The sequence below is a fragment of the Meles meles genome, chromosome 4 (assembly GCF_922984935.1).
Source record: "Meles meles chromosome 4, mMelMel3.1 paternal haplotype, whole genome shotgun sequence".
In the NCBI taxonomy this organism is placed as follows: Eukaryota; Metazoa; Chordata; class Mammalia; order Carnivora; family Mustelidae; genus Meles; species Meles meles.
This window is the reverse complement of record NC_060069.1, coordinates 36,260,842-36,285,393: the sequence shown is the minus strand read 5'-3', so window position 1 is coordinate 36,285,393 and position 24,552 is coordinate 36,260,842. Positions and strand designations below refer to the sequence as shown.

The 24,552-nt window shown below is 40.4% G+C and overlaps 1 protein-coding gene across 2 annotated transcripts in view; it reads right to left on the bottom strand.

Moving 5' to 3' along the window:
• The window catches only part of FBXL2 (F-box and leucine rich repeat protein 2), a 140,879-nt gene extending 135,337 nt beyond the window's left edge, over positions 1 to 5,542 (bottom strand). For both annotated transcript variants that reach the window (XM_046001458.1, XM_046001459.1), the window contains exon 1: positions 5,470 to 5,542. In XM_046001458.1, the coding sequence (XP_045857414.1) occupies positions 5,470 to 5,472 (3 nt within the window). In that variant the 5' untranslated portion in view covers positions 5,473 to 5,542. The remainder of the gene's footprint in view (positions 1 to 5,469) is intronic.
• Positions 5,543 to 24,552: the final 19,010 nt, after the last annotated feature.

The following is a 24,552-nucleotide window of genomic DNA, read 5'->3' as shown; positions in this document are numbered from 1 at the left end:
GAAGTTCTTTGTATGCACAAAGGAGTTCTTTATACTGCACAACAGGTAGTAAAAAGGTGATTTGTCTGAGTCATTTACCCTTTCAGTATTTCTAGTTTGTAAACTGAAGGGACTGTGCTAGAGAAACTCAGAAGTCTCCTTCAAATCTAGTACTTCAAGATACAATTAAGTCTGTGTTTTTAAAATATATACATCACAGTTTCTGAAAGACTAATTGTGTATTTAGATTTTACATGTCTAATGAGCGTCACAAATTTATCAAGTCCCAAACTAACTCCTGTTTTCTTTATCCATACCCTAAATTTACTCCTCCCCTGGTCTTCATCTTAGTAGATGACAACTCCTTCCTGTCACTCAGGCTGAAGTCATGGAAATCATCCTTGACTTTCTTCTCTATTTCACAACAAATCCACCAACTAATCCTATGGATTACTGTGATAATGTCTATCTAGTGTCCTCTGTTTTTGTCCTTCCTCCCCCTCACTCATACCTCAAATGTATTTTCCAGAGCAGACAGAATGGTCCTTTTAAAAGTTGTATTATGTCATTCTTCTCAAACCCTGCCAATCGCTTCCCCCTTCCCACAAAGGGAAAGACAAAGTTCTTCAAATGGCTTATAAATCCTATGTGATTTGGCCTAACTACTTTGATCTTACCTCCTACCACGCACGCCTGTCTTACAACACTCCAGCCATACTGATTTCCTTGCAGTTCCTCCAACACATCTGGGATGATCTTGCCTCAGGACGTTTGCATTTGGGTTTTCTCATAAAATGGCCTATCTCCAGGCATTCCCAGGAAATAGACTCTGCTCAAATGTCATCTTATCAGAGAGGCCTTCCATTATACTCTATATAAAAAGAAACTCCTCCCTCCTCTCATCCACTCTCTTGTCCTGCCCTAAAACTTCCTTTCTCTCTCACTCAGCTTTAGTTTTCTCCAAAGCACTTTCACAACCTTATCTGTATGTTTATTATATCTTCTTGCCACCCCAAGGTAAGCTCCATGAGGGCAGAGCCTTGCCTGTGTCCTTGCTGGACACCCACTGCCTATAAGAGTGACTGGCACCCAGTAGCCCACAATAAACATTTGCTGGATAGAAAACCACAGAACAGAAAATTTAATGGAAAGACAATTATAGGGGCAGCACTGAGAACTCAAAAAGCTGGGTTTGAACCTCAATTCTGACTCCACAAAATTTTTCCCAACTGTTCTGCTTTCTTACACCCCTCTCATAGCCACCCCAGTGCTGAAGGTGGTCGTAGTAGAGGTAGAGGTTAGAGGTGAGACACAAAATGTGGCAGGGAAGGCAGAAGTAAAAGTGTAGCCCAACCCATGGCTGGCCATATTTGAGCTTTGGTTGTCTGCCCTCTTAAGGCAGGGGAAGGAGGGTAGCCAAGTAAGTCCCACAGGATGTCATTAAACAAAATCATAATAGAGAGTTTGTTGGGGTGCCTGGGTGGCTCAGTCGTTAAAGCATCTGCCTTTGGCTCAGGTCATAATCCCAGGGTCCTGGGATCGAGTGGCAAGCCCGCTTCTCCCTCTCCCACTCCCACTGCTTGTGTTCCCTCTCTCACTCTGTCTCTGTCAAATAAGTAAATAAAAATCTTAAAAAAAAAAAATAGAGTTTGTCATAAAATAAAAAAGAGCTTGCTGGCTCAGCCAATAAAACACTGAAGACTCTTAATCTTGGCAAAGTACATCATGCTAGACACTGGGAACAATCTTTAGTTTGGAAAGAAGTCAAGGTGTAATGGTTAAGATGCCAGACTTTAGACACATACTGGTTGACTTCAAATCCAGGCTCTGCCACTCACTATATGGCCTTGGACAAATTACCTCATCAATCTGAGTCTGCTAAATGGGTATAATAATATCAATCTCAGAGGGATGTGGGAGGATTAAATGAGATACATGTGAAGTGATCAGCCTAAAACTGGACAGTGTCAAAGGGCTCTATAAAAAAGTTATTGTTACAGTTCTAAAAATTATGCTCCATCCCCAGCGCAGTGCAGACCAAAGGGAGACCAATATTACTATTAGAAGGAAAATGTATTCTTTTTATGATCTTTTTTTTTAAATTTTATTTATTTGACAGAGAGAAATCACAACCAGGCAGAGATGCAGGCAGAGAGAGAGGAGGAAGCAGGCTCCCCGCCAAGCAGAGAGCCCCATGCGGGGCTCGATCCCAGGACCCCGGGATCACGACCCGAGCTGAAGGCAGAGGCCCCAACCCACTGAGCCACACAAGCGCCCCTTTTTATGATCTTTTGACATAGATCTCACTCTATAAGCATATTAGCTCACTTTACTATACCATGTGACAAGCAGTCACAGTTTACAAGTTGTTTGTAAACCTTGGTATATTTTATTGCAAAGCTCCCCCGCCTTGTGCTTCCCAACACCTCTGAGAAGTCCTAACCATAGATAAACACAGAAAGAGAAGTACCAAAATAGCCATAAAGTCCAAGTGAACGAGTTAAAATGGGAAAAGAGTAATGATACAATGTCATACTTCCGAGAAAAAAAAACATCTGCCTTATAAGCTAAAGTATTAGGCAACAGCAAAAATATGACAAAAGGTATCCCCAATGTATATTCTGATCCATATGAATCAAATTGGTGTCTTTTGGAAACAATTTTAGAATATACAACTGAAATATATGTCAAAATTACTAAGGAAAAATCTCAGACAATAGAATTTTATTTTTTAAAATATATTCATCCTCCAACTCTAAATGGCTTTATGTAAAACACTGGTCTTTGTGATTCACAAAAAGTATGTGTCAATTCCTGAAAGCGAAGTGAAATGATAGGAGAAACTTTCAATGCTATTACAGCCATGAGTATGAACCCCAATTCAACAATCTGTCTTTATTAATTCCTCTTCATTTCATCTTTGTGAAAAAGGGGAGGAAAAAGTAAGAGGAGAGAGGACTAGGCATGACCACCCTGCTCTGTAGTATCTAACTCAGGGCCAGGAATAACAAAATACAAGTATTTGTTAAGTGCTCAAAAATGTTAAAATCCAAATAGGAAAACAAATTTCCTAACATATACCTGGCATATATAGTGGGGGAACAGAACACTGAGGCACTATATATTACAGTATAATCTAGTGTTTACACAAGCAGGTTCTGAAACAATCTGGTTCTGAAATCTCGCTTATTTATCAGCTGGGTGACTTGGGCAAGTTACTCTTCTACACCTCGATTTCCTCATCTCTAAAATGGGGAAATGGTATCTTCTTTATAGGGTTGTTGTGATGGCTAAATAAGATACATGAGGTGCTTAGAAAAATATCTCACTAGAATGTACATAATAAATGCCAGCTGTCATTATAGAACAGAAATTAGTGACTTAATTGAAGAAATTTTCATTGAGAGATAGTTAAGCAGAGTTCCAAATTCATGTGCAAAGTCATTCATATCAACTGCTAAAGTTGTATGCTTAGATTCAAGCATTCAATGAACAGTGATGTTATGATCTTGAATACAGTTCTGGAGATTACATAGGCAGCTTCCTCATTCCCCCTCCCATACAACTAACCATTCCCCACTCTTGTTGGAGCCCAGGCATCAGTTCATCATAAAATTAAATCCGCTCCGTGAATGAAATTCTTAATGCTTAAAAGCAGACAAAAGGCAAAAAAAAATGTGTAAGTTTAGCAAACCAATTACTAGTACACAAGTATAGTAGAATGCTTTTAAAGTAGGGAAAACTCTAAAACGCACAATAGTGAATCAAGGTGGACTGTGGGTCAGGATGGAAGAAGAGAAGAAAAGAAAAATGGGCAACAGGAGGAATAGAAGACTTCAGAGACCTGTGAAAATTTAATTCCGGAATAGTCTTCCTTTCTCTTTGCTATAATTGTAAGAGCTTTTCTCACATATAACATATAATATTTTACAATATTTACAACACTCAGATTTTTGTAAATTCATTTTCCAAAACTCTTGTGAGCCTCCATTAATTTGCCACTTAAAAGCAATTCAGAATTAAAAAGAAACATACACAAAATAAAGACCACATTTCTGTTATTTGTGGGTAATTTTTCCCCTGCTACTATCAAAAGGCCACACATCTGGCAGTTGTTTTTTTCAGATCCAATGATAGATACAGACCAGCCACCTTCTCCTCCTATCATGCCTCTCCCTAGTTATAAAAAAAAAAAAGAAAAGAAAAGTCTGCCACGGGGCACCTGGGTGGCTCAGTGGATTAAGCCACTGCCTTCGGCCCGGGTCATGATCTCAGGGTCCTGGGATCGAGCCCCGCATCGGGCTCTCTGCTCAGCGGGGAGCCTGCTTCCTCCTCTTTCTCTGCCTGCCTCTCTGCCTACTTGTGATCTCTCTCTCTGTCAAATAAATAAATAAAAATCTTAAAAAAAAAAACAAAAAAAAAAAAACAAAAAAAAAAAAAAAGAAAAGTCTGCCAGGGTTCCAAATGGTAGGTTTTCTCTCCAGGCCAACTGACACTTGGGGAGAACCCCCACCTTCTCAGCTTATTAGCACTTCACTGCAGATAAAAAGCAAATCCACACTAGTGATCGTTTAAAAAAACTGTTTCTTAAAGCCAGGCATTTCTTTATTATCTGCCCCAAACCCCTCTCAAATATTCTATATCAAAGGTGTGTCCCCAGCAGAGTCCAGCTCCTCTCTTCTTTTACACCCTTTGGAGGCCTCCGGAGAAATCACACTTTGGGTCAGCAACTCCATGAATCCTGTCTAAAAGCCAACACCTCAGCTGAGTCTTCAAGTCAGGTGTTAAAAACGAGCTTAATAAGGGCCAGGTGGTATGCCCACTCACTCTCAAGTTTTTTGAAAAAAAGTAATGATTTAAGACGTTTACAATGTACTGATTACTAATTAAATCCCTTAAAGGGCTGTGCACAAGGAAGACCTCCAGTTTAATGCCCCCATTTTTTTGAAAAGGAGGAGGGAAAATCCAAAATTACATATTTAAATTCCTCCACACGCTAAAAATCCTGTCAATGATGAATTTTAAAGAAATACCTACTATGTATTGTATTATTTATATATAATTGCGTAGAAAAAAGACAGGTAGCACACAGACTGCAAAACAGTGTTAATACAAATATATGATACACAGATCCCTTCAAAAAAAAAACAAAAACCACACCCTCTCTGGGTGGCTTCCCAGGCTCGCCGGGACCAAAAAGCGTCACGCTGTCCGGCGGCCCACAGGGTGGGGGTCCCAGCGGAGGCCCAGACCTTCAACGCAGAGAAGGCTGCGTTGCCGGCGCCCCGGGGCAGGCGGGCGCTCCGGGTCCCCCCGGGCTCCCCCTCCCCCGGGCCCGCCCAGTCCTGCCCTGCCCCGCAGTCCCGCAGGCCGCAGACCGGCCTCTCCGCGACCCCGGCGCCGCCCTCGGGAACCTAGCAGGGGCCGCGCGGGGGTTCGGCCCGGGCGGGGAAGGGCGGGCGGCCCAACCCACTGGGGCCCCAGACTCACCATGGCCGAAGAGCGGCGAGCGCGCCCACAGCCCGAAGTCACAAGGCACCGGCAACGCCCGTTGTCCTGGTGACGCCAGCTGGGCGCCCCGCCCCGTTCCCAAGGTGGGCTCGGAGACGGCCATTGGCGGCTGGCGAGCACGTGACGTGCAGGGCGGTGCCGTTTGGACCGCCCCCACGCCCCCCTCCGACCCTTGCCTCTGCTCTTGGGCGGGGCCTCAAGGCCTCGTCCCCTCGGCATCTGGAGCACCATCCTCCTGATCACCTTGACATCCCTCACCTGACAGATAACCCCGCCGCAGGCTGCCCCGCTGGAAGAGACCCTTGTGAATTTACTTTATTTAAGAAACAGATTACACAGGTAATACGTGATTATTAAAGACATTTTAAACTAATGACAGCAAGAATTAGAAAGAATAAAACCACGCTAACTCCCGGCACAGGTAACCACAGCTTATATCCTAGTTTACTGGCTTCCAGTGAAATGTATATTAATATATTGTATTCTTTAAAGTGAAAGCAAACCGTCCACACTTTTATAACCTACTTCTTTTAAAAATTATCTTTGCATGCCAATTCATGGAATAGCATTGTGTGTATATACTCTAATTTATTAAATCAATTCTCAATTTGTTGGATGTGTTTAATATGGTTGAAGGGAACATTAGATATCCACAAATCCGTTATATTAAAATCTATGGAGACATGTTCAACAGCCAATATGACACCTCCCTTTGAATGTCTAACAGGTATCTGAAACTTAATATTGCCCAAATAAGACTCATGTTCAATTGGCCAGCATATAGTACATAAGTCTGTGATGTAGTGTTCAACGATTCATTAATTGCATATAACACCCAGTGCTTATCATGTGCCCTCCTTAATACCCATCACTGGGTTATCCATACCCCCTTCCCTCCCTTCTGTAACCCTCAGTGTTTTCCCCAGAGTCCAGACTTTGTCATGGTTTCCTCTGATTTCTTCCCATTCATTTTTCCTTCACTTCCCCTGTGGTCCTTCAAGCTATTCGTTATGTTCCACATATGAGTGAAACCATATGATAATTGACTTTCTCTGCTTTACTTAGTTCATTTAGCACAATCCCCTCCAGTTCCATCCCTGTGGATGCAAATAGTCGGTGTTCATACTTTCTGATGGCTGAGTCATCTACCACTGTATATATGAACCACATCTTCTTTTTCCATTCATCTGTTGAAGGGCATCTCAGCCCCTTGATTCAAATGTCATACTCACTCTCCAGTCTTCCTCATCCCAGCAAAAGTTCCCTCTTTCTCCTTGGCTGTTCAGGAAAAAACCCGAGGAATCATCCTTGATTTTCTCTTTCCCTCAAACCTCATTCTAGACTCTATCTTTAAATAAATCCTGAGTCTATCCATTTGTCACGATCTCCACCTCACAACCACCATCATCTCTTGCCTAAGTTAGTCTCCATGCCACCTGTGTTCTCTCCTACAGTCTGCAGCATTTCAGTGGCTTCCCATAGCACTTAGGGAAAAGATCCAGACTCCCCCTGATGGAGATCTTGCGTCCCACACTAACTTCAACTCCTACCACTCTTCCCTCATCTAGTCCACACTAACCATGCTTTATTTCCTGAGGTTCTTCAAACATGTCAGACACTTTCCTAGTTAAGAGCCTCAGCAACAACTCCTATGCTTTTTTAGAATATTCTTCCTCTAGAGCTTCACACTGCCCATTTCTTGGTTTGAAACAGTCACTTATCTCCTCAAATGTCATCTTCACCGAAGCCTTCACTGACCATTCAATCTGAAATATCTCACCCTGGTTACTCTTTCTCAACACAGTCTTTATAACCTCTCTTATATCTGTCCTGTTTTCTTAATGCCCCTTAAAATTATCTTTCACAATTTTTGGTATATTAATTATAGCCTATCTCTTTACCCTGGAATGCAAGATGTCTATGTTGTTCCCTCTCTGTGTTTCTCCTGTTTAGAATAGTTTCTGCTTATAGTGGATATTCAATATTGATGACTGCTTGAAAGAACAAACATATATTCTCAGACTGGATGGTCAGTTTGAAGATACAAGTAAGAATATGACCTGTCAGGGCACCTGGGTGGCTCAGTCATTGGGCGTCTGCCTTTGGCTCGGGTCATGATCCCAGGGTCCTGGGATTGGGGCCCACACTGGGCTCCCTGTTCCATGGGAGGCCTGCTTCTCCCTTTCCCACTACCCCTGCTGTGTTCCCTTTCTCTGTGTGTCTCTCTTTGTCAAATAAATAAATAAAATACTTTAAGAAAAGAATATGATCTGTTAAAGTAGGGAGTGTGATAGAAGAAAAACTGTAATTTTATTTTTTTTTTAAGATTTTATTTATTTATTTGTCAGAGAGATAGAGAGAGTACAGGCAGGCAGAGTGGCAAGCAGAGGCAGAGGGAGAAGCAGGCTCCCTGCAGAGCAAGGAGCTGGATGTGGGACCCGATCCCAGGATGTTGGGATCATGACCTGAGCCACCCAGGCATCCCGAAAAACTGTAATTTTAAATTTTTTTTAAAGATTTTATTTATTTATTTGACAGACAGAGATCACAAGTAGGCAGAGAGGCAGGCAGAGAGAGAGGAGGAAGCAGGCTCCCCGCGGAGCAGAGAGCCCAACGCAGGGCTCCATACCAGGACTCCGGGACCACGACCCGAGCCGAAGGCTGAGGCTTTAACCCACTGAGCCACCCAGGCGCCCCTGTAATTTTAAATTTTATCTATTATAATATTAAATATACGTGTAAGTAGTAAAATATAAATGTACAGTTTTTATAAAGTGAACACCTATGTAAACACCATCTAGTTCAAGAAATAGAACATTGCCAAAAGCCTTCAAGAGTTCGTGTGTCCTTTCCCAATATTAACCCCCATCCAATGACCACTATCTTAATATTTATAAAAAAACATTTTCTTGCTCTCCTTTATGTAGTTTTTATAGCTCATTAATTTTCATTTCTATAAGGCATTGCATTGAATGTATGTACAAGAATATATCCTTTCAACTGTTGGGCATTTGGGTTGCTTGCATCACTTCCTGTTTAGGACTATTATAAAACAATGCAGTTGTGAGCATTTTCCCTGGGCCTGTGAGTACTCATTTCTCTAGATGAGGGTTTCTTGGCAATTTTGATATTTAGGGACAGATAATTTTTTGTTGCAGATGGTGGGGGAACAGAGTGAGAGGGAACTATCCTATGAATTATTGTAGGAGGTTTAGCAGCCTCCATGGCTTTTACCCACCACATGTTAGTGGCATGGCCTCAGTTGTGAAAACCAAAAATGTCTCCAGGCATTTCTGTATGTTACTGGAGAAGCAAAATTATCCCAGTTGAGAATAACTGATCTAGGGTAAATAACAAGAAATAGAATTCCTGATTTGTATATCTTTAGATTTACCACATAGTACCAAACTGTTTTCCAAAGTACTTACAAGACAAGTGACATGGGATTATAGGGTAGGGAGCTCCAAGAATGGGTCCCTTGCAAGATCTGGTCTTCCCAGCAAGAATTCTGCTAGCAGGGGTGCTGGGGTGGCTCAGTCAACCAGGCATCTGCCTTTGGGTCAGGTCCTGATCCCGGGGAACTGGGACTGAGCCCTGCATTAGGCTGTCTGCTCAATGGGGAGCCTGCTTCTCCCTCTCCCTCTGCCTGTACTCCTGCTTGCTTGTTCTTGCTCGCACACTCTCTCTCTCTCTCTCACAAATAAGTAAGTAAATAAAATCTCTTTTTAAAAGATATTATTTATTTATTTGACAGACAGAGATCACAGAGAGGTGGGCAGAGAGAGAGGAAGGGAAGCAAGCTCCATGCTGAGCAGAGAGCCCGATTCGGGACTCGATACCAGGACCCCGGGATCATGACCTGAGCTGAAGGCAGAGGCTTTAACCCACTGAGCCACCCAGGTGTCCCATAAAATCTTTTTTTAAAAAAAGAATTCTGCTAGCAAAAACAGACCAAAGAAAGTTTTTTTGGAACTTTGGGACCTAATCAAATACCTGTGTCAACCAGCAAGTGCTTAATGAGGAAACAAGCAACTGAATTTTGGTAGAAGACATTATGTGGTTTTTGCTTACCTGCCTAGCATCCTTTATTCCCCAGATCAACAGCAGCCTTATGGACAATGGCCCATTCCTGGCACAATGTATTGGTACCAGGAAAAGCAATATGGACCTTATTCTAAAAAATTGTGGCCATGCATTTTACCTGTCTAGTGGTTCCTTAAAGGACCAGCACGGAGACCGATCTTTATTTTGCCTGCCTCAGGTTAGAGTGGCTTTCTGAGTAGCATCTGATGGAAGCATTAAAGATACAGGTTACCCATTGCCTGGGGCAGGTTATGAAGGATGAGGCAAGTAGCAGACAGGCCCAAAAGCCTGGGTATAAGGAAGCTAAGGAGGGAGAGTCTTAGGGGACCCAGAGCAGTGAAGGACTACCATGTACACTGGGGGATCTGGAATGCAATGTGCATTCCCTGGGGGGCAGAACATACTCAGAAAAGACCTGGGAGGACCCTAGATCTTTGGACTGATCTTTGGACTCCACTTAAGTAGGTAGTGAAGGCTAAGGCAGAGTTGTAGTCAGCTTGGGTTAACATTGAAGGAGTACCCTAGCCCGGAGCCAATATGCAAAGACTAAGGGAGGTTTGTTTTTTGTTTTTTTCTTTTTCTTTTTGTCTCCAGACATTTAAGGAAATATATTCTGTTCCCTAGCTGACTGCTGGGATAACAGAACGAAGCTTCAGGGAGCACGCAGGACAAGGCTTAAAATCTTTGCAAAAATAGCTTGGAAATGGACAACAGCAACCTTCAACAATCACCACCAGAAAGCCCTGTGGAAAGGGAGAGATTCTATAGAGATGGCGAGTATATTTGTTGTTTAGGACTAGGGGAGGGATGGATGGGGTAGAGAGATGATAATCTGAGGGATATGAGGTTTCTTTTGGGGTGATGAAATGTTCTAAAAAATGGTGATATTTGCACACATCTGTGATTATACTAGAAACCATGGACCTGTACAGTTTAGATTGGTGAGATGCATGGTATGGAATCATATCTCAATAAATATTTTTTTAAAGCTCTGTGGTTGGCTCATACACATTCTTAACTCTAATATATTCTTGGCAATTTATCTTTGTATGAATATGAAATATCTCTCTTGGTCCTGAATTTTTCTCTTTGAATCAACTTTACTTTTCCCCCGTACTTTATTGATGTATAATTGACAATTGAACATAATATATATTTAAGATGTACAACTTTCTGATTTGGTACATATATACACTGTGAAGTAGCCATTTCAATCAAGTAAATTAACATATCCATCATCTCACATAGTTACTTTTTTCTTTTCTGTGCATGTGTGTGTGTATATGTATGATGAGAACACTTAAGAACTTCCCTTTTAGCAAATTTTAAGCATATAGGGGTACCTGAATGACTCATTTGGTTAAGCAGCTGCCTTCAGCTCAGGTCATGATCTCAGGGTCCTGGGATCAAGCCCTGCATCGGGCACCCTGCTCAGCAGAGAGCCTGCTTCTCCCTCTCCCTCTGCCTGCCGCTCTGCCTACTTGTGCTCTTTCTCTATCTCCCTGTCAAATAAATAAATCAAATCTTAAAAAAATTTTTAAGTATATGTTACTATTAACTATAATCACATTGTTGTACATTAGATCTCCAGAACTTATTCATCTTGCATAACTGAAACTTTGTATCCCTTGACCAATACCTCTCCATTTCTCTTTACTCCCAGCCCCTGGTAACCACCATTCTACTCTCTGCCTGTACATGTTTGACTGTTTGTAGATTTCACATGTAAGTGAGATAATACAATATTTGTTTTTCTGCATCTGGTTTCTTTGATTAGCATAATGCCCTCCAGGTTCATCCATGTTGTCATAAATGGCAGGATTTCCTTCTTTTTCTTTATTTTCACTTTTTAAGATTATTTATTTAGAGAGAGAGAGTCCACACAAGTGCACCAAGAATGAGGGGGAGGGACAGAGGGACAGAATCTCACACAGACTCCATGCTGAGCCCAACATGGGGCTCAATTTCATGAACCTGAGATCAGGACCTGAGCTGAAATCAAGAGTTGGCTTGGTCAGCCAACTAAGCCAACCAGGCGCCCCAAGGATTTCCTTCTTTTTAAAGACCAAGTAATGTCCCATTGTGCAAAATATATAGATTTTCCTAGCCTAAAAGTTTATATGAATGTATTTTTATATAGTTGGGCTTTTGCAACTGGCTTCTTTAATTTGCCACAACATTTTCAAGATTCATCCAAGTTGGAGCATGTCTCAGTACTTCGTTCCTTTTTATGGCTGAGTAACATTTCACTGACTGAAACATTCATTTCACTGAATGATATACCACTTTGTGTTTATCCATTTCTCTATCAACAGACATTTCAGTTGTTCCCATCTTTTGGGTATTGTGAGTAATACTGCTATGAACATTCATGTACACATTTTTGTAGGGACAAGTGTTTTCATTTGCCTTAGGTATATGCCTAGGAGTAAAACTGCTGGATCATATGAATCAAACTCTATGTTTAAGCATTTGGAGAACTGTTAGAACGTTTTTTAAAGTGGCTCCCCCATTTTACATCCCTAGTAGTGGTGTATGAGGATTGTAACTTCTCCACAGCCATGTCAACACTTGTTATTATGTGACTTTTTGATTCTGGCCATCCATATGGGTATGAAGTGGTATTTCACTATGGTTTCAATTTACATTTTCCTGAAGGCTAATGATGTTGAGTATCTTTCCAAAGGGTTTTTGACCATTTTTTAATGTCTTCCTTAGAGAAATGTCTACTTACATCCTTTGCTTATTTATAATCAGGATAGCTGTCCTTCTTTTTTTTTTTTTAAGATTCTATTTATTTATTTGATAGAGAGACATAGTGAAAGAGGGAACACAAGCAGGCTTCCCACTGAGCAGGGAGCCTGATGTGGGGTATGATTCCAGGACCATGGGATCATGACCTGAGTCAAAGGCAGGCGGTTAATGACTGAGCCACCCAGGCGCCCAGGATAGATGTCCTTTTTTCTCTCATTGTGTGTGCTTTGGGGGTCATACTTTAAGAATCTTTTGCCAAATCCAAGGTCATGATGATTTATCCATAGGTTTTCTTCTAATAGCTTTTAGGTTTTATATTTAGATCTTTGACCTATGTTAATTTTTTACATGATGTGAGGTAAGGTTCCAACTTCATTCTTTAGAATGCTGATATCCAGTTATCCCAGCACCATTTCTTGAAAAAATGTTTATCTTCCCCATTGAAAGATCTTGGCACCCCACTGAAAATCAACAGACTGTAGATGTGTAGGTTTATTTCTGGACTCTCAGTGTTATTCCATTAACAACACAGCCTTAAATTACATAACATAAAAGTTGACAAATGTGACTAAGATGCACATTTTTTCAAAAACAAAAATGTTTCCTTAATCAGGGAGAGTTACAAAGTCTAAACACTATGAACCTGAGGAGCATTAGTTGCATAAATTAAAATATAATTAGTACCCCCAGAGTTGTGCAGCATGATATCCTTGCCCAAAATTAATCTTAACAGGACATCAAGGATGTTGCTTAAAATTCTTTTAAAATACCCTACTGACTATATTCATTGACCATGGTACAATAAAACTAGACAAATGACAAAGCACAACCATAAATTTATAAGCTAAAAGGCAGATTTGAATCAATCATACTTGAAAGATGAAATAAAAATTGAAACAAAAATATTTAGAACTAAAGAAAATGAAGTAATGCTTACAAATACTTGTGGGAATCAGCTAATGGAGCAGAGGAAATTTTATTATTATTAAATCATTAAATAAAAAAACAACTGAAACAAATCAGAATAAACTAGAAAAAGTACACAAACCTAAAGTATGTTGAAGAAAAAAACTAGTAAAAATGAAGGCAGTTTAAGACAATGAAAAGATAAAGATAAGTCACACATTGGGAGCATATATTACAAAACACATATCTGATGAAGAACTTGTATCCAAAATACATGAAGAACTTTTAAAATTCAACAATAAGAAAACAGCCCAATTAAAAAATGTGCAAAAGATCTGAACAGACACTTCACCAAAGAAGATATACAGATGACAAATAAGCATATAAAAAGATGCTGAACATCATATGTCATACAGGAATTGCAAATTGACATTAACAAGGAAATACCACTATATAGCTATTAGAATAATAAAAGGTGAATTAAGCTGTAGAGCAACAGGAACTGTTGGGAATGCAAAATGATAAAGCCACTTTGAAGACAGGTTGGCAGTTCCTTATAAAACTAAACACTCTTACTGTATGACTCAGCAGTTCTACTCTTTGGTATTTACTAAAATGAGTCAAAAACTTATGTCTACACAAAAACCTGCATATGAAGCTGATAGCACTTTTATTCATAATTGCCCAACTTGGAAGCAACCAAGATGCAGGTCAATAGGTGTGTGGACAAACCGTGCTACATCCATTCGATGAAATGTTATTAGCATAAAAAGAAATGAGCTATGACCACCATGAAGAGACATGGAAGAATCTTTAATGTTTATTGCTAAGTGAAAGAAACCAATTTGAATAGCTTACATACTATAGGACTCCAAGTATATGACATTCTGGAAAGGCAAAAGTGTAAAGACAGTTAAAAGATCAGGGGCACCTATATGGCTCAGTTGGTTGAGTGTTTGCCTCCAGCTCAATGCCTCATCCCAGGGTCCAGGGATTGAGTCCCACATCGGGCTCCCTGCTCAGTGGAGAGCCTGCTTCTCCCTCTCCTGCTCCCTCTTCTGTGCTCTGTCTGTCAAATAAATAAATAAAATCTTAAAAAAAAAAAAGACAGTTAAAAGATCAGTGGTTGCCAGGAATTCAGGGGAGCTCAGGGGATTTTTAGTGCAGTGAAACTGTTCCATATGGTACTGTTATGGTGGACACATGAAAAACATTTGTAAGTCCCTTAAAACTGTACAACACAAAAGTGAAGCCTTTATTATGCTAAGTGAAATAAGTCAGACAGAGAAAGATAAATACCATATTATCTCACTTATATGGGGACTCTGGAAAAAAAAACTAACAAGCAAGAAAAGCAGAAACAGACATATAAATAAAGAAAACAAACAGGTGGTTGCTGGAGAAGAAGGCAAAATAAGTGGGCAAAATAAGTGAAAGAAAGCACAGGCTTCCAATTATAGAATGAGTAAGCCATGGCTTTGACTGGATGGAGGTACAACACAGGGAATATAGCCAACAATATAATATTGTAATAGCATTGTATGGGGAGAGAAGGTAGCCACACTTGTGGCAAGAATAACACAAAGTATAGACTTGTCCAAACACTATGTTGTGCACCTGAAACTAATGTAACATTGTGTGTCAACTATACTTACTTCCATTAAAAAAAAAAAAAAAGACTCAGGACACCTGGGTGGTTCAATCCTTTTAAGCATGGGACTCTTGATCTCAACTCAGGTCTTGATTTCAGGGTTGTGAGTTCAAGTCTGGTATAAGGCTCCACATTGGGCATAGAGTCTACACACGCACACACACACACACACACACAGGCTGAAGCCTAACATAAACTACAGACTTCAGTTAATAATAAGGTATTGGTCCATCAGGTGTAACAAATGTACCACAGTAACACAGGATGTTAATAATGGGAGAAATTGTGAGCGGATGGAGTGGGGTGGGATAGGGGTGGGCAGGAGATAGAAAGTATATGTGAACTTTGTATTGTCTGCTCAAATTTTCCCTTCCTTCCTTCCTTTCTTTCTTTCTTTCTTTTTTTTTTTTTTAGGAGAGGGAGAGGAATGAAGGGATAGAGGGAAAAGGAGAGAGGATCCCAAGCAGGCTCCACGCCCAGCTCAGAGCTGGACACCGATCTTGATCCCACAACCCTAGATCATGAACTGAGCTGAAATTGAGCCAGATGCTTAACCAACTGAGCTGCCCACGTGCCCCTCAATTTTTCCATAAACCTAAAACAGCTCTAAAAAAATAGAGTCTATTAATTAAAAAATACTATAAAGGCAGAAATTCATCACAGGGCGAAAATTAGAGTTGAATAGAATCAGACTCTGGTTTTTTGAAAAGACTTGTAAAATAGATAACTCCAGATAATATTGATCAAGTAAAAAAAGGAGAAGGTACATATAAAAGCATTAAGGACATTGTATGGGAAGAATAATACATAATACTAGGAACAATTTTGCACTAATAAATTTGAAACCTCAGATGAAAATAGTCATTTTTCTATAAAGTTGTAAGTTTCAAAAATAAATTGTGTATTTCAAAAAAAGTAAAGGAAGTGTAGAAAACATAAAAAGACAACTAGTCACATGAGAAATGGAAAGACCTGGGAAACTTCCCAAATGTATCAAATGATGTTACAAACAAGTTTTGCAAAAACTTTAGGGAACAGAAAAATATTCTTACATAAAATATTCCAGAGCACAGAAAACATGGAACGCTAACTGACTTTGTGAGTTTGGAAAAATCTTGTCATAAAAATTAGACATATACAGACAGCAAAAGAATAACAACTAAACAGAAGGCAATCTCACTTATGCACATAGATGTGAAAATCCTCAGTATTAGCATTAACACATCAATCCCAGCGAAGTAATAAATCAATGATAATCAAGCTTTCATTACAGAATGCAAAAATAATTGGGCTGGCTTCCTACATGTGCTCATCAGCCATTTGCACTCATGCTCACTGCCCTTGGGGGTCACATAGGGAGGTGGCCATGGGGGTGGTGATGTGGAATGGGGGAAGTTCGTGGAGCTGGGGGGGTAGGGGATAAGGAGGAAACCCAAATGCCAGTTGGGGGGATCCACAAGTGAATCATCCTCAGTAATTTGTGGGGGGTCTTCACAGTGGAGTCCAGAGATCTGTGTCTCTCTGATCCTGTGGAGTGCCCTGGCTGCTGTTCTTGCCAGCCCCTCCTTGTCCTCCCCCACCCACCCACCCAAGTTGTGGAGCATACCTCCATATTCTGGATGGAGCAAGAACGGAATGGGTCTCTTTGGCACCTCCATACAGCTGGGAAAGCCAGGTGCTCACTCACATGTTCTCACTCTCTTCCATGGGAGAAATCACCTGCTGAGTAGGTTTCTCTAGGCACTGGAACTACGCAGCCTTGGGGTACGTGTGGGTCACACAGGTAAAGTAAGGCTGTTCCTCTTACCCTCGTCAGTGCATCGAATCTTGGATATTTTTTTCTCCAGTGTCCACAAAGTCACTCTCCTCTGTGGCTGATTGTCAAAGTTTATGTTCTTTGGGGAAACATGATAGAAACTCCTATTTCAATACATGGTGCTATAACTCTCCATTGTCTCTGAGATTCTTATTAGACACGTAGTGGACTTTTCCATCAGAGGCTAGAAAAGATTTATCTTTCTAACCCTATAATTTCCACCTTTTTTCTCATTGTGCTGTGTGCCAAGAGATATTCTCAGCTTGACATTTAGTTCTCTAATTACTCTTTGGCCGTGTCCAATCTGTTATTCAACCCATTTATTTGGATTTTTACAAGTCCCAACAACTATGTGTTTTGTTTTCAAAGCCTTTTTTAGTTTTATCTCTCACAGCTGACTGTATTCCATAATGATTTTTAAAACTTTTTTATTTTGAAATGATTTTTAGACTTGTTGAAGGGTTGCAAAGATAGGACAGAGCTGTTATCATTCCCTTTAATGCTGACATCTTATATAATCATGGCACAATTATCAAAACTAAGAAATAACCACTGCTACCATATTATCAACTGAACTGCAACTTTTTTCAGGTTTCACCAGTTTTCCACGGATGTCTTTTTTCTGTTTCAGTGTCAAATCCAAGGTCTCACATTGCATTTGGTCTTCCTGTTTGTCTGTGTCAAGTCCTCAGTCCTCTTCATTCTTTCATGACCCTAATACCTTTTTTTTAAAGATTTATTTATTTCAAAGAGAGAGAGCACATGAGTGCAGCACCTGTGTGTGTGAGGGGGTGGGGGGCACAGAGGGAGAGGGGAAACCAACTTCTCTCTGAGCATGGAGCCTCAGGTGGGGCTCGATCTCTCAACCTGGAGATCACGACCTAAGCCAAAACTAAGGTCAGTCACTCAACTGATTGAGCCCCCCAGGGGCCCCTTATGACCTTAATACTTTCTGAAGAGTACTGATCAGGTGTTTTTTAGAATGGTCATCAACCTGTGTTTGTCTGATACTTTCTCATGATCAGATCGAGGCCATAGATGTGGGGGAAGAATACAACAGAGGCTATGTTTCCTCCTCAGTGCATGGCACAAGAGAGTACATGATGTCAACAAGTCTTATTTGGGGTGACATTAGAGTTGAACATTTGGTTAAGGTGGTGTTGGTAAGAAAGAGTTGCCCTTTACTTATTCAATTCAATTATTTGTTATGTTAAGCTGTTTGATGCCTGTAAGTAGACATCACCAAATTTTATGCAAGTTTTTAAATTGTCCTCATTGGGCGCCTGGGTGATTCAGTGGGTTAAGCCTCTGCCTTCGGCTCAGGTCATGATCTCAGGGTCCTGGGGTCAAGTCCCGCAGCAGGCTCTCTGCACAGCGGGGAGCCTGCTTCCCTCTCTCTTTCTGCCTGACTCTCTGCCTACTTGTGATCTCTGTCTGTCGAATAAATAAAGAAAAGTCTTTTAAAAGTTGTCCTCATTTTCAGAAAGAAACTCATCTAATTTATTTCACCATTACTAGAAGAGAAAATTCCCTTAAAGTTTTCCTGTTTATGTCGCAGAGATAGAGACAGAAATAGATATCATAGGCATAAATAGAGATAAGTAGATATGTTATTGATAAATAACTTCTGATATCAGACAGCATCAAACAGCTAATAACATAGTGAATAACTGAATTGAATAAATAAACTGAGAAGGGGAAACTCTTTCTTACCAATACCACCTTAACCAAACGATCAGCGTTAACATCACCCCAAATAAACGGGTATAGGTACTATGGTGATCAGTGTTAAAATAAAAACAACAACAAAAAGACCTTTAACTTCAGCTTCAAGGTTCCACAAAAATGCACAATGCATGCCTACAGAAGCCAAAGGGAAAAATGGATGAAAAGAATGACTCAGTATTTGGAGGAAGATCCTGTTACCAGTGAACAGATTGTATGGATTGACTAGCTGGTAATGTTGACCAAATTACTGAGAAAAAATGAAGGAGTGGGATCTTTTGAAATGCCACAGAGTAAGTTATTGTAGACAAAGTATGTTGGGGTGCTTGGCAGGCTCAGTCAATGGAGCATGCATCTCTTAATTTGTCTCAGGACCAAGCCCCACATTGGATGTAGAGATTACTTAAACTCTCTTAAAAAATAAACACACTATGTTAAAAATAATCCCCAAATGCCAAAGAAGTTATCTGGCAAAGTGACACTCTCTTATGCAAAGGTCTTCTGTTCATACTCCAAAATGCCCTTTTCACCAGTAGAACTACTCATGTTTCAAATGTTTAATTATATAACTCAAAACAAATTCATTCACCTTATAGAATAATCAAAATGTTATATAAAATCCAAAGTACCCTTTGACTATTAACCATATAAAAAAGCAAATCCTTACCTTACCTACCTAGCCATCATTCTGAATTTGGTGGTACTATTCAAAAAAGAATGAGGAAGATCTATATGTTCTAATATAGAAGACCAAGACCTAATTGTTTAGAAAATAAAGGAATCTGCTGATTACATATTATATCATTCATGTAAAAAATTAAAATACCTTCTAGACAATATTATTATTTTTTCGTATGGATGAAGAGGGAGTTCCTTAAAAACCTAGTCCAAAGAGCTACAGAACAATCCTTTTATTTGCACATTTAGTCATACATAGACTATCTGGCAGGGCCCTCTTCAAAGTCGGTAGACAAGAGAATATGCTATCTTAATATATAATATAATGAAAAACAGTGGGTTTTTAATTATTCTGCTTAGCAGTCATCTCTCCATTGCTGGAATTTACTGAACAACAAACAGAGGCAACAAACTAACAACATGTTTAATGACAGTCTAAGAGGGGGAATCTAGTTTTCTTTTCCTTTTTTTAAAAGATTTATTTATTTGATAAAGAGAGAGCAATCGAGGGAGAGCAGGAGTGGCGTGTGCAGAGGAGCAAAGAGAGAGGGACAAGCATGCTCCCCTCTGAGCAGGGAGCCCAATGTGGGGCTCAATGTAGAGCTCGATCCCAGGACCCTGGGATCATGATCTGAGAGGAAGGCAGAGGCTTAACCAATTGAGTCACCCAGGCGCCCCCTGAAATCTAGTTTTTTGATGGCCAGGCATCTTGGACCCTTCTATCAACACCATTTCTTGAAGTAAACATTAAAATATCTATGCCTTTGCCATACTTCAGCAAAAAGCAAAATCAACATATGGGCTAAGATGAGAGATATTTAATATGTCACATTATTAGGCTGAGTTTTCCCTGTCTTGCCACTGTGCTTCATGTACATAATGACCATTTTTCTGGAAATAAAGATTTCAGTGCATAGCCTGACAAGTACATTTATACCAAAGTGTACAATAGGACTCTTTTAACAATACATGGACCATCTGAAGGAGATCTGGGATGAATGGTCCCAAAATAGCAGTCATCTTGTTTAATGACTGAGGGTCCATTGGAAATTGAGCAGCAGGTGCCTTGCTTACCCAGAGCAAAAGGATGGAGTTCAGCAGTTTCTCTGTGATCCTTAAGGAAGTGAGGATCTTGACATCAGACATGATAGAAGACTGGAGTGTATTTATCCTTCCTGCTGCCACAAGTTGTCCTTGCTCAATTCACCTACCCTTTATTGGCCACCTACTCTGTGCCATGTCCTGAGCTAGAAGCTGCAGATGTAGAGGAAGACACAGCCTTTGCCCTCACATGCTTTACAGAGCAAGGCAATGTGCTAAGGTACCACGCACGTAGAAATTCTTATGGATCATCATTTTATATGCAGGAAATGTTTTGATTTACCAAGTAATTCCAATCTCAAAAACCCTGAATGTTACATAGCATTATCACCTCTATTTTATAGGTAAAGAAACCAAGACCAGAGATGTAAAGTGAGGTCTCCATGATGGATTATAAGTTGCAAAATTCACACTTAAACTCAGTTCTGCTGATTCCTTTCCAGAGTTGTCCCTCTCAGTGGCATCTGCATCTCAACCAGGATCAAAGTCTTCCATGAAAGCTGCAGGATTAAACCAGGCACTTCTGGAGGTATTTGGGAGATCGGCGCATGGGGATCCTCCCTTGGCCCCTGAAAAGCCAGCGCAGCAGTAACCTGTGATAACACATCCCTGGAAAAAAGTCTTATTCTGAGGGGTAGCCCTGCAACCCCACTGCCTGGCTGCCTGGAATGGTCTTCCTGTCAGGTCCAAAGCCCGTCTTCCTCTGGGGCCAGGGCTTCTGAATTGCTTTCTGCCGGCTCATTCCTACTTTTCATTAGATTAGGTGCAAACACTCTGAGTAAACAAAATAAAAATTTCCTAGCATTGGTAGTTCACTGCTAACAGCTACACCCTGGATGGTTTTCTTTTAGTTAATAATTCAATTGCAAAAAAAGCGGGGTGGGGGGGCTTGGCAAGGACTTGACTCCAGCTGCAAATCAACTTCAGACCCCAAAGGAACTTATAAGAACCACCAGTGCCCACAATGGCTCTTCAGTGCAGCCTGTGTTTATTCAGGACCAGCTCACAACCTCCATTGCCCCAAAGGCAGCCTACGTGTAAATGCTACATTGTGCAGTGATTTTTTTTGGTTATGTGGCTTCAGGCTGGTGGCAGATGATTTGTGAGACTGTTTCAGATCATTCACATTCGAAATTCTACATTGGCTGGTATGTATTGCTTTTGAGGCTCATTCGTTCATCCTTCCATTCATCAAAGCTTAATTAAATGCCTACTATGTGGTAGGTACTGTAAAACCTACTAGATATAGGGAGACATAAAGGGACGTAGTCATTGCCCTAAAAAGAAGATGCTAAGAAGGGATCCAGGCAATCCCCTAGCAAGTTCTTTATTATACTGAAAGCATGACCATGACCCTTGACATACTCTCTTCTTGGGGTCCTTTGATGAGTTAATAGCAGATTGGGGTACATGATTAATTCATCAAACATAGGTTGAGAACCTACTATGAATTAGGTACTTCTCAAGGCAGTAGAGATAACAACACAGAAAAGACATGGACTCTGTCCTCAAGGGTATTCAGACTAGAGGGAGAGACAAATCTGCAGAACAACAGTTGCATTAAAGGGCCATAATGACTAAGAGACAACTGTCCAGGCTACAGTGGAAGCACAAAGGAGAGAGTCATCTGTGGAGAGACTGGACTTCACAGAGGAGATGATGCTGGTATTGATTCAAGAAAGATGAGCAGGTGTAAATCCATGTGAACTGTGGGAAACAGAGTGTCCCCACGGCCATGGAAAGTACCTCACTCATTCTTTCACCAGACGTATATTGAGTACCTGTTATGTGTCAGGCATGGAGTAAGGGCTGTAGTAGGGACTGGTGATACAGAGGATGGGAAGACCCCTGGAAACATCTCCAGAGAAAGGGACAGACCCATAAATTCATATTCACAATATGTGACCTAAGCTGTGTAGTCACAAGGTGCTCAAGAGGTTACTTATCATTTCTTTCTCACTCTGGACATAGACTGTCAACATTAGAGTCTGCCTTTCCAGAATTTAACCCTAATGTAATAGGAAGAAATGCTTATAGGGTACATAAGAGGTAAGGGTGGAAATTTTAGAATCATATACAGTTGTGTTCAAATCCCACTTTTGCCAAGCTAGCTGTGTGACCTTGGGCAATTTGCATAACCTATATAGAAAAAAGCTCCATTTTCTCATCTGCAACCCGACTATGGAGTTGTTGCAAGGATTAGAGATAAAATATGTATTAAAATGCCTGGTTGTCATAGGTGATCAATAAAAGGCAATTACATTTAACACTAAGAAGTGAATTTCCAGTACCAAAATGATAAGTTTATTTAGGATAATCATTATTCATTACTTCACTGTTAAGAAAACTATCATCAATATTTGGCCTTCTGACTCTAAGTGCCCAGGAGAAATCTGGACATAACAAGATATAAATGAGGCCAGGTAAGCTAATTAAATTTTAAAATCTTTAGTGGTTATTCTAATAGATCTTACTTAATGATCTAGCTATTAGATTCCCTGGTCAGATTTTTAGATAGAAAAACAACTTACCCTAAACCAAGATAACAAGTTGGATAGTATACACTAGTTTATGGATTATCTAGGGATTTGAGCATAACCAGACATCTTTTTGAATGCATAAACTCTGAAATATCATAACCAAAGCAAAATATTTTCAATATAAACAATGGGAGTCTCAGGGAGGGTCTAAGCTTACTCCTTTAATTACTGTGGAATGTTTATGAGTGGTGGGCTTATATGCAATGATGAGAAACTAGGGGAGACGGGGATCTGAAAAGGGGATGGATTTGGGGGTGGGAGAATGCTGAGGAACCCGGTGGATGGGGGTAGAGAACAAAAGAAGGTAGATTCAGAAAATGGCAGAGTGACCAATAGGGCTATTAAGAATAGGGAAGTTGGGGCGCCTGGGTGGCTCAGTGGGTTAAAGCCTCTGCCTTCAGCTCGGGTCATGATCCCAGTGTCCTGGGATCGAGCCCCGCATCGGGCTCTCTGCTTAGCAGGGAGCCTGCTTCCTCCTCTCTCTCTCTCTCTGCCTGCCTCTCTCCCTACTTGTGATCTCTATCTGTCAAATAAATAAAAAAAAAAAAAAAAAAAAAAGAATAGGGAAGTCTAATATTCTGTTTTATGTCATTTGCACTTATGCAAAAATATGCTTTCACTTTTTAAAATCCTTTGATAAAAGACTATTTCATAGGTAAAGCCTTAAGTGAATAGTTTTGGTAAAAATAAAGAAAAAGTTACTCCAACATGAATTCCACATTTGAATGGACACAAGGGTGAAAATAAGGGGCAGCCACTTTCTGTAGAACCGGAAATGAGAGCAGGAATTCAAAACCCAAGTCTCAGAGATTTTCAGAAACCTTGGGTGGACTTTGGACTTTTCACAGAAACTTGTGACTTTGTTAAATTAACATGGGTTAAGTAAAGACATAAAGAAGTTTATTACTCTCAGGTCCTGGAGTAGGAAGGTACTTGGCGTGTCTCAAGGGGCCATGTGGAAAGATCACAGCAGTACAGGTGAAGGGCATTCTGGGGGTAACTTTTTCTCCCATATTTGCTATCTCTGTCTTTTCACTATATTTAACTGTGAGATTTCTCAACTTTATCTTCAAACCCATCTATGGAAATCTTTTTTTTTTTTTTTTTTTTGGTTTCTAAATATTCCTTTTGGGGGGGTGAAGGGCTGTTATACAGAAAATCTATCTGAGTAAATGCATAAAGATATAATTGATTTTATTAAATGATTGATGAATGACTCACAAACTAGATGGGCAGCATCCCACCTAGTTGAGGAACTCCCAGGAGTTGTACAAAATGGAAGGTTTTTATAGGAAAGAGGGTGGAGCAAAAAGTTATTAGCAAAAGAAAAGAAAAGATTGTTTCAGGCAAGGTCATCTTCCTTAGGAGAAAGGACAGGAGGTCTCATTAGATGGATTACCTCATCTTCATTTGGGGAGATGGAGAGAGCCCCTGTGATAGATTCCTCAAAGAGGCTGATTAGAAGAAAATTCCTGACTGACCAGTTAAGGCTACATTTTGGGGGAGGTTGAAACTGCAATTAGGTATTAAGTGCAGATTGGGTGACTTGACTTAAGTGACACCATTTTGGGCCTGTGATTTTCTTTTTTCTTTTATTTAAAGATTTTTATTTATTTATTTGAGAGAGAGAGAGACAGTAAGAGAGAGCATGAGAGAAGAGACAGTGAGTGGGAGATGCAGACTCCCTGTGGAGTTGGGAGCCCAATGCAGGCCTCAATCCTAGGACTCCAGGATTATGACCTGGGCTGAAGGCAGTTGTTTAACCAACTGAGCCACCCAGGCGCCCTGGGCCTGTGATTTTCTTTTTA